Genomic DNA, 11457 nt, shown 5'->3' on the forward strand with positions numbered 1-11457 from the left:
GCAAAAATGTTGGGCAGAAAGCAAAGCATAAAAGGCGAGCCCATTCTCGCCGATTATGGACCCGAAGAATCATTAAACGAAAGTGCCGACATCGAATGGGTTAACAAAGTATGTTATAATTAAAATAATCATAAATTAAGACACAATTATTTATTAAAACTACCTTGTTCTAGTTATGGGTACGTCGCTTAATGCGATTCTGTGCTCTGGTGTCCTTGACATCAGTGTCACTAAACACCCCAAAAACTTTCGAACGCCATCCACCTTTGCAATATGTTACATTTAGCTGTGATTTGGTTGTCACATTTTTGTTCACAGCAGAAATGATAGCAAAAATGCATATTAGAGGAATTTTGAAGGTAACTCCATAGTTAATTAAAAATTTTAATATCAGCTTCAATAGTAATTTTAATCCTAGGTGGTGTGTAAAGGAGAAGTGCCTTACTTAAGAGACCATTGGTGTCAATTTGATGCCAGCATGGTCTTTTTTCTCTGGGTATCCATAATTCTGCAAATGTTTGAAATGCCTGGTATTGTACCAAGATTTTCTTACTTGTCAATATTGCGAGCCCCCAGACCACTCATCATGATCAGATTTTTAAGAGTGTTTTTAAAATTTTCTATGCCAAAATCGAGGATCAACCAAATATTCAAGTAAGGATAATAAGAGGATGTTGCAAATACACTATAAATAAATACAAGGTTATTTAAAGTTATAATTTCATTTCAGGCGATCGAGTCAACAAATTTACAATGTCACGTTGTTTTTCTTATTTTTCATGTCTTTATATGGTTTATTAGGAGTCCAATTCTTTGGCGAATTAAAAAATCATTGTGTTCTAAATACCACAGACCCAGAGTGAGTTAAATTTATTTTTCTTTCTCTAAATTATTCGAAACAATTTTTAATAATGATATATTTATTTTAGGTACATAACAATTAACAGTCTTGCAATTCCTGATACCTTTTGTTCATTGGATCCACAATCAGGATATCAGTGCCCAACTGGTATGAAATGTATGAAACTTCAATTATCTAATTACATAATGGGATTTAATGGATTTGAAGATTTTGGTAATTCTGAATAAGTACATAGTTGCACTACTAATATCGAAATTTGCTTAATTTTTTTTTATAACTATTTTTAGCAACAAGCATATTTACGGTATATCAAGCAGCTTCTCAAGAAGGTTGGGTTTTCATCATGTACCGAGCTATTGATTCGTTACCAGCATGGCGAGCAGCATTATATTTTAGGTAACTTCTAATTTTAAGCATAAATTTACTCAAATACCGATTCACATTGGATTATTTCAGTACCATGATCTTCTTCTTGGCCTGGTTGGTTAAGAACGTGTTTATAGCTGTTATTACTGAAACTTTCAATGAAATCCGAGTGCAGTTCCAACAGATGTGGGGGGTTCGTGGTCATATACAAAATAGCACGGCATCTCAGGTTTACTAAATAATTTATATACTTTACAGAAGATGATAAAGTTTGCCAAAAAGCTAAGCTTGTGGTTTTTTATTTTCGACTAATTGGTTGCTAACATTTTCCAGAATATTGTTCAAAGTCGAACAAAAAATCTATGAATATATAATTTCCATTGGGCTATCTCAAAGATAACTAATGATTTAAAGGAAATATTTAACATCCTGAAATTAATTTACTGAATGAATAAAGAAACCTCATTTATCATTTCAGATTTTAACAGGAACAAACGACGGATGGAAATTAGTAACAATAGACGATAATAAACATGGTAAAACAATAAGCAAGCATTTGTTTATGGTTTTGCATTGTCTTCATTTTTTGTTATTGTTATAGGACGAGCGCCAGAATGTTGTCACATGATGCTACGATCACCATATTTCCGACTTTTGATAATGACTGTGATTTTGGCAAATGGTATAGTAACAGCAACTATGCATTTTAAACATGATGGTCGACCGAGACATGTATTTTACGAAAAATATTATTATATAGAGGTTTGTGTAATTAATTGGTCAACCGATACAATTTATAACTGTTTCAATTACCGTTTCTCATAAGGAATAAGTCGAATAATAATTTTTCTTATAGATTGCTTTCACAATATTTCTAAATTTGGAAACAATATTCAAAATATGGTGTCTCGGTTGGCGAGGATATTATAAGCACTCTATTCACAAATTTGAATTACTTCTGGCAGTCGGAACCACATTACACATAATTCCATACTTCTATCTTTCTGGACTGACCTATTTTCAAGTGAGTATATAATTTACACCAAATCTCATAATATTTTAAAAACTACTAATTAATTTTACCATTTATTAAATAGGTTTTAAGAGTAGTACGCCTTATCAAAGCTTCACCCATGTTGGAAGGATTTGTTTACAAAATTTTCGGACCAGGAAAAAAATTGGGAAGTCTGATCATTTTCACCATGTGCTTGCTGATTATCAGTTCAAGTATCTCGATGCAACTTTTTTGCTTCCTTTGCGACTTCACAAAATTCGAAAGCTTTCCCGATGTAATAAAACTTGCTACTATAATATATATCATTTTATATTTTTAATAAATTTATCATCTCTAGGCATTTATGTCTATGTTCCAAATTTTAACACAAGAAGCCTGGGTGGAGGTCATGGATGAAACAATGATAAGAACAAGCAAAACTCTTACTCCCTTAGTAGCTGTTTATTTCATTCTGTATCATCTATTTGTCACATTGGTAAGTATACAACAAAAAACTAATATTTTTGCATATTATTTAAAGAAAGTTCTAAAGATTTCATTGTTACTATAGATTGTGTTAAGTTTGTTCGTCGCAGTTATCCTGGACAATTTGGAATTGGATGAAGATATAAAAAAGCTAAAACAACTAAAGTTTCGCGAGCAAAGTGCAGAAATTAAAGAAACTTTACCATTTAGATTAAGAATATTCGAAAAATTTCCCGATAGTCCGCAAATGACCTGCCTTCACAAAGTTCCCAGTGACTTTAATCTTCCTAAGGTAAACGCATATTATCAATTATTATGATAAATGCAATTTATTTTTTAATTATGTAAATTATTATTAGGTTCGCGAATCTTTTATGCGCCAATTTGTGTATGAAGTGGAAGACGAAGACTCGATTGATGGTGTCTGCAAACGTGTCAGTGAAACATGGGATTCAAAAATGGTGTATCGCAAACAAAAACCTGTAAAATTATTAAATGATACGCCCAAAGTTCGTACAATTAGTACTGCATTGAGAAAGGCAGCGATAACGCACATTATCAAGTAAAAATCCTTATTAAATATATATCATTTGAATAAAAACTGATTAAAACGACTGTTCTGTATATGATAAATAATGATTAATTAAATATTGCACACAGACTATACAAAATTATTATGATTATTTTCAGTGATTCAAATAATCAGAGACTAATGTTAGGAGATTCGGCTATGCTACCAGTAGCAGGGGTAAAGGGTACAATTAAACCTCAAGGCACCATCACGACTGGAAAACATATGAGAGTTGACCAGAAAAAGTAAATATACTTTTCAATATGCCTATAATTTTGAACAGAATTTTCAGACAAAAATGTCTGATAAACATGTACTTGTTTTTTTTTTATCATCGACATTACTTCAACCACCTTAATCGATGCTAAAGAAAACAAATCAATTTTAACTAGGTTGTCGATCTTCTCATTACAGATTTGGTTCTCGATCAATCAGAAGAAGTGTACGTTCTGGTTCAATAAAATTAAAACAAACTTACGAGCATTTAATGGAAAATGGTGATATTGGCGCTGCAAGTCGTGTGACATCATCAAGAGCTCGTCCTCATGATTTGGATATCAAATTATTGCAAGCTAAAAGACAACAAGCCGAAATGAGGAGGTAGATGATAGAAATGAAGTGTAGAATCAGAATAAATAATTTAGATTGCAAATAATTGACACCAATTCATTTTATTGGATTAGTACATTTGCAGTATGATTCCTCATTCTTATGAAGGAATTCGCTTTTGTAACCATTCAAATCAAGTTGTATTTTTTAGAAATCAACGTGAAGACGATCTGAGGGAAAATCATCCATTTTTTGACACCCCATTATTTGCAGTACCCCGTGAAAGCCGTTTCAGAAAATGTTGTCAAATGTTAGTCTACGCACGATATGATGCTCGACTGAAGGATCCACTTACTGGAAAGGAACGAAAAGTCCAATATAAAAGTTTGCAGTAAGTTCATGATGACTTTATAGAAAGACTTGCAATATATGATTAGGTCATCGTATCAAAGTTATATCTCCTATCTGTATCCAGTTAGAAGTAATAAATCTCGAAGGTACAATATGAAGAGGGCACGTGATTTTTAAGTTTAGGTCAATCTAAAGATCTAATTATCTTTATAAAAATATATCAGTGCCTGCATTTAACGCTTTTAGCATACCGTTATAAAACTATAGAGAATATACTCTTCAAAATTTATTACAAGCATGCAAATTAATGGAACACTTTATAATCTACAGCAATTTCCTTGGATTGGTGACTTACCTGGACTGGGTGATGATTTTCGTCACAACTTTATCCTGCATATCAATGATGTTCGAAACGCCACAGTACAGAGTGATGGAGCATGGAACTCTTCAAATTGCTGAATACGGATTTGTTATTTTCATGAGCTTGGAACTGGCACTTAAAATCTTGGCTGATGGGCTTTTCTTCACACCAAAGGCATACATCAAGGACGTCGCCTCAGTCTTGGATGTCTTCATCTATGTGGTGAATAAATAAAAAAAATATGTTAATTTTATTTGCAATCTTATGAGTATCATCTACAACATTGTCCAGTCATAAAACTATTTTAGTTCTGATTGTATTAATACAAATTTTAATTTTTAAATTATTTTTTATTCAGGTTTCATTGGTGTTTCTATGTTGGATGCCTCGTTCTGTGCCAACAAATTCCACGGCTCAGCTTCTGATGATATTGAGATGTGTGAGACCTCTAAGAATATTTACTCTTGTACCGCATATGCGCAAAGTCGTGTACGAATTATGCAGAGGATTCAAAGAAATACTTTTGGTAAAATTTATCATTAGAAATCATTAGAAAAAAATGTCCTAAAAGTTGAACACTCCTAAACTCAACACCCAATGAAATAATTTTGTGCCTTATTGCCCCATTTTACAAATGAAAATACTTCCAAACAAATAATTGATATTTTTTAACAATAACGTTTTATTGCATAATTCAGGTGTCAACATTACTGATTTTACTCATGTTCGTGTTTGCTAGTTATGGAGTTCAACTCTATGGTGGCAGGTAAGAACTTCCCTTTTAAATATCCCAAAGAAATAATTAATAATGGAAACAACAAATCTATAAAATTTATATCAAGTGCATATATAATTATAATTATTACTTGATTCAGACTAGCTCGATGCAACGATCCAACAATTTTGCGCAGAGAGGATTGCGTTGGTGTTTTCATGCGACGTGTATTTGTAACAAAAATGAAATTGCTTCCTGGTCTAAATGAATCTTATCCATCAATGTTAGTGCCGAGAGTATGGTGAGTATACCTTTAAATTTTTTTTGCGAAAAAAAAGTAGTACCGAAAATGTTATACAAAATAATTTTAGGGCAAATCCGCGCAGATTCAACTTTGATAACATAGGCGATGCCATGTTGGCATTGTTCGAAGTTCTATCATTCAAAGGATGGTTGGATGTGAGAGATGTTCTAATAAAAGCTCTTGGACCAGTAAATAATAAGAAACATGAAAATTGGTCTTAACTATATCTAGATAGTTGTCATTCCATAATCTAATGTTTCAGGTTCACGCAATTTATATACACATTTATATTTTCTTGGGTTGCATGATTGGATTAACTTTGTTTGTGGGCGTCGTTATTGCTAACTACTCAGAAAACAAAGGAACAGCTCTGCTAACCGTTGATCAAAGAAGATGGTAAACTGAATTAGAAATGAATTTTGAAAGTATTGTTATAATATTGTATAAATATTTATTATCTCGTTATTGGTACAGGTGTGACTTGAAAAAGAGATTAAAAATTGCTCAGCCACTTCATCTACCACCAAGACCTGATGGTAGAAAATTTCGGGCATTTGTTTACGATATTACTCAACATATTGCTTTTAAGAGATGTATAGCTGTTGTGGTACTGGTTAATAGTATGCTGCTTGCAATAACCGTAAGTCATTGATTTTCAAAATGTAATTATCAGATACAAAATTACCAAACAATGTATACGAACGTAAAAAAAATAAATGTTTGAAGTTTACCAGAATTTCGATTTGCATTTTTAGTGGATTAAAGATGAGAAGCATACGGAACGTCTGGTGATAGTAAGCACTCTGCTTACCTTTGTCTTTGTAATAGAAGTTCTAATGAAAAACATCGCATTTACTCCTCGTGGCTATTGGCAATCTAGACGTAACAGATACGACCTTCTTGTTACTGTTGCTGGTGTAATTTGGATATTTATACAAACTACATTTAAGGTAAAAAAAAGAGCAAAATCATTTAATTTTGCCAAAATCTATTAAAATCGGTAAAAGGTAAAATTGATTTCTGTTACAGAGCGAATTATCGTATTTCATAGGATTTATGGTGGTTATTTTAAGATTCTTCACTATAACAGGCAAACATACTACATTGAAGATGCTTATGTTGACCGTTGGAGTATCAGTATGCAAAAGTTTCTTCATCATTTTTGGAATGTTCTTGCTAGTATTTTTCTACGCTCTGGCTGGAACAATATTATTCGGTACAGTTAAATACGGTGAAGGCATTGGCAGGTGAGAATAAAAAAGAGAATTAATAATTATAAAGTAAAAATAATTAATGAACTTTATTAATTTTATTATTATACAGGCGTGCAAATTTCGAATCACCAGTGACTGGTGTGGCAATGCTCTTCCGAATCGTAACTGGTGAAGATTGGAACAAAATCATGCACGATTGTATGGTTGGTCCACCATATTGTACACCAGCAGACAACTATTGGCAAACGGATTGCGGAAATTTTACTGCCAGTTTGATATACTTTTGCACGTTCTATGTCATCATAACATATATCGTTCTGAATTTACTAGTGGGTAAGTTATTAATAAATGATTTAAACGAACAAAAATGTCAAAACTGATAAATTAAACAAAATAGTCAATTTTTGGTCAAAATATTTCTAAAAATATTATTTTAAAATTTCAGCTATTATCATGGAAAACTTTTCGCTGTTTTACTCAAATGAAGAAGATGCTTTACTATCGTATGCAGACATTCGTAACTTCCAAAATACTTGGAACGTAGTTGATATCCATCAAAGAGGTGTTATTCCCGTACGAAAGGTAAGTAGATAGAGCCGCCTAAAAATTTAACACCTACTACTTTTTCTAAATATAAAATTTGCTTATAGGTGAAATTTATACTAAGGCTCCTGAAAGGGCGTTTAGAATGTGATCCTCAAAAGGACAGATTATTATTCAAATATATGTGTTACGAATTAGAGCGACTTCACAATGGAGAAGATGTTACTTTCCACGACGTCATAAAGTAATTTACCAATAAATATCAATTAGTCATAACAAATATTTATTATCGTGTTTCACAAATTTTAGTATGCTTTCATATCGATCTGTTGATATCCGGAAAGCATTGCAACTTGAAGAATTGTTGGCACGAGAAGAATTTGAATATATTATTGAAGAAGAAGTAGCAAAGCAAACTATTCGAACTTGGCTTGAAGGATGTTTGAAGAAAATCCGTGCAACTAATGTAAATAGCAAAATAATTTATCTAAAATATGGATTTAGATAGGAATTATGTTTTATTGATTAATTTATTACAGAAGCAACAGAATAGTCTTATAGCTGGACTTAGGGCTACAAATAATGAAATGCTAACGACAATTGATCACATAGATGAAAAAAATAACAAGGAGAAAGATGCTATGTCTAAAGAATCTGCAGACGACAAAGTAGGAAAAACTGTATTATATATATGACAAAATGTCCAGGATCTTTATGATCAAAATATTGCCTTTGAAAATGAAGTTATAAGTTATAAAATGATATTAAATAAAATAATTAATATAACGTACCATTTATATGTCCCTTAGGAACAGGAAGCTGCCAGGCACAGGGCAGTCAAAAAGCCAGGTCATCTCCCAACTTCCATCAGTGGTCTTCTGGCTCGATCTGACAGTACAGGAAGTACATCAGGAATTCCTCTATCTTCTGCGAGCAGCAATCAGCAGTCTAACACTGTCACACCAACCAGCGCAGTTGCCAATGCTAATAAAAAATATTTGCAACCCACTTTATCGGATCCCCAGCACGGAACACAAACTACAACGACGCAACCCAAAGATACCATGCCCAAAGAACCTACCTCGGTTACTAATCGTTTTAATAAAAAGAAACCTTCAAAACCAGGTCAGAATGTTTTGTCCATAAAATATATTGTGCCTGTTCTTATCATATATACCAAACTCTTGCAAAATGACAGAAAGTTCTATAAAAAATTATTTTCTGGGTTGATTTTCCATTATGTATTGAGCAATAAACCTGCTAAAGGTAAAATGTTAGCGTTTTTAGTACCCCTTACTTTATTGCGCATTTCAATGCAAGCGTCCCCGTTAATTTTTTTTTCGTTTATTTGTTGACTTTGTATACGCGTACATCAGTCATATACATTTTGTAAGATCTTTATACTTTTATTTTATTTGATTGTATATAATTATATAATGCACTATATTTCCTTTTCCTTGTCAATAATGTTATAAAATTGGTTGGGAGGAAGATTTTTTGCCTTACTATCGTCTATCTCCCTCCAGAGTTCCCATTTTTTGCACTCCATAATGACGTGTTCAGCATCCGCCCTAGTCGCTCCACCCAAGCAATAGCAATATTATGCAAAAATTAAAATTTGGATTTATTAAAATTATTATTACTAATTGTCAGGTTGTAGAGTTTTGTATATATGATATATTTGTGGATGGTCGATGTGTAGTATTGATAATGTTTCGATGTTTCGTATGTCATGATTGTTGAAATGAGGATGGCAATTTACCAAAATAAGGGTCATAAAATCTAAAAAACATAAATATTAAAATAAAATGCTGTTGATGTTCATTTCATTACGCTGATATGTTTTAATCATGTTGGTGTTTACTGGTAACTGATATAATTATAGTGCACTTTACTACCGATCACCATACGTTCTAATGCATCTATGAAAACATTCTCGCAGTTTATGGTAATACCACCCAGAAAACCATTCATTTGCATTACAGTTTTCGATAAATGTTTGTAAATCGATGTATTGTTTTCTCGTACCACATTTCGGTAGAAAGCTTTCTACACATCATATGACAAAATTGTGGGTAATTTTCAATAACACTAAAAATGTGTCTTTCAAGTTCTAATTGATGAATCACTGAAACGTCAATACGTGTAATATATATTTGTTTATAATACAGTGAAACCTCCTTATTCGCAGGGGAAACAGGATTGCATTTTATATGTATTCATAGGGGATACGTTCCAAGGTGACAAAATAATCCGCAAATAATAAAATGATTCCGCAAATACAGTATGGCATTTTTTATGGTGTTATAAGGGATACGTTCCAAAGTGACAAAATAAAATAAAAATATTGCTGAGAACTACTATGTAAAATTAAGATAACCATACGTCCCGGTTTGTCCGGGACAGCCCCGGATTTCCACCTTGTGTATCGGGTTTTACTAAAAGCAATATATGTCCCGGATTTAGTTCTTTTGTCCCGAATTGTTCCTGTTTTTCAAAAATTGATAGATAAATTACCAAAATTTATTAAGACAAACAAACATATGCCATTTTTTTCAAATTAATTACAAATTTAAATTAAATACAATTTTCTACGAGGCTCAAGCGGTAAAAAATATGGATCGAAAAATATAAGATATAATATAATACCATAGATAAAAAATTAATAAATGTAGTCAAATAATAAAATTTTTACCAAAACTCCGCAATTCTGATCAAAAAAATTGACTTAATCGTATCCGTAAACAGCTTTGTTAGTTTTATTATTATTATTTTAAAGCCAATTATGTCGATTTGAGTCAAATTTCGCTAAAAATATATTTTATTTATTGAGTAATAAATTAAGGTTTACATTTTCGAAAACACCGATAGCGGCGAAGACGGCCAAGGCAATGAAGACGGCTTATGTCAAATTTTTTTTTACTAGTTCAAAATGATGGTGTATTAACCAAGAGAATATTGAGTTCAATACATATTGAAAACCACGAATAACGAAACTTTTAACCGCGAATGTAGAAATTGGGATGCAAATTTTTTGGCCGCGAATAGCGAAAACGCAAACAAAAGAAGCGCGAATAAGGAACTTCTACTGTATTTCGTTATTCATATGATCTAAGAAAGCTTTTCCTTCTCCCGTAAGTATTTCAATATACATTCTATCATTCATACATTTAATGCATACTTTCAAAATCCAAATGTCAAAATCCTCAGAATCTAAAATTTCCACCTAGTGCAAATATATATATATTGAACAATTGGTCGAAGTTGTAGATTTAACCGTTCCATCAGTTCTTAAGGTTCTTATTGTGCAGAATACCGAACGCATCGACATGTCAATACTAACGTTTCGCCCAAATCGCACAATAGCACGAGTATGGTACAATCATCAAATTCAGCAACATTCTGTGGCATCATGAAGAATGTTATGTAATGTATTGATAATGATTTGTTGTAGGTTCTTGTGTGTTCAATTTTTTAGTAGCAGCATCTAAATCTAATCTTCCTCATGTGACAGAAGGCACCGAGATGCCGAATCGTAGTAGCGAAATAAAGGAAGCTGCGCCAAAATCGCGTCATGCCGGCGAACAAACCACCAGGCCAAATAACGCCCTGCACGAGATAAGGGAATGGTGGCACGAACAACTAGCCTATCGATCTAGCGATGAAGAAGAAGATGAATTATAATTTGCATTAGAAATATTTTGTTAATACGGTAATGCGATCATTTATTGCTGCAAAATGGAAGATACCGTTCGCGAAGGCTGTAATATAATATATACTGTTATATTAGCTATAAATATTTTAGATATATGTTATGTAATCTAGATTAAAATATAAATATGAAATGTTTTAATAATAAAAATTTTAAAAAATAAAATGCAAAATTAATTTGAAACTAGCTGGTATAGATATTTTACCTTGAGGCAAGTTACATGAACTTTCCGATATGTGTAAATAATCAACTTATTCGATAAAAAAAATAAAATCTAAAACTAATCAATATCATTTCTAACTAATATCGTTCGAACAGTTTATGATATTATAAAATCAATTCGGTAGTATGAGCTTAAATGTGGACGAAAAGTTTAACAATTTTTTCCAAATTACAAAGAAATGGTTTGGCAGATCGTCGCTGACAAAC

The 11457-nt window shown here is 32.1% G+C and overlaps 1 protein-coding gene across 1 annotated transcript; it reads left to right on the top strand.

Annotated features, from left to right (window-relative positions):
• The first annotated feature begins 6 nt into the window (after window positions 1–6).
• LOC113367467 (sodium leak channel non-selective protein) lies at window positions 7–11019 on the top strand. Its single transcript, XM_026609074.1, has 33 exons — window positions 7–108; window positions 174–359; window positions 419–654; window positions 731–859; window positions 930–1075; window positions 1150–1258; window positions 1319–1457; window positions 1707–1764; window positions 1830–1990; window positions 2085–2252; window positions 2326–2517; window positions 2581–2718; window positions 2794–3000; window positions 3068–3270; window positions 3399–3524; window positions 3694–3879; window positions 4040–4219; window positions 4510–4762; window positions 4899–5066; window positions 5239–5306; window positions 5416–5556; window positions 5627–5747; window positions 5822–5955; window positions 6034–6199; window positions 6315–6509; window positions 6589–6806; window positions 6883–7106; window positions 7219–7355; window positions 7424–7560; window positions 7626–7782; window positions 7856–7984; window positions 8126–8441; window positions 10771–11019. The coding sequence occupies exons 1-33, from the start codon at window positions 7–9 to the stop codon at window positions 10998–11000; spliced, it is 5460 nt and encodes a 1819-aa protein (XP_026464859.1). The 3' UTR covers window positions 11001–11019.
• The last annotated feature ends 438 nt before the right edge of the window (window positions 11020–11457 follow it).

Source organism: Ctenocephalides felis, unplaced genomic scaffold (assembly GCF_003426905.1).
Source record: "Ctenocephalides felis isolate EL2017-DRISC unplaced genomic scaffold, ASM342690v1 CF-g0.4_SCAFFOLD_01170, whole genome shotgun sequence".
NCBI lineage: Eukaryota > Metazoa > Arthropoda > Insecta > Siphonaptera > Pulicidae > Ctenocephalides > Ctenocephalides felis.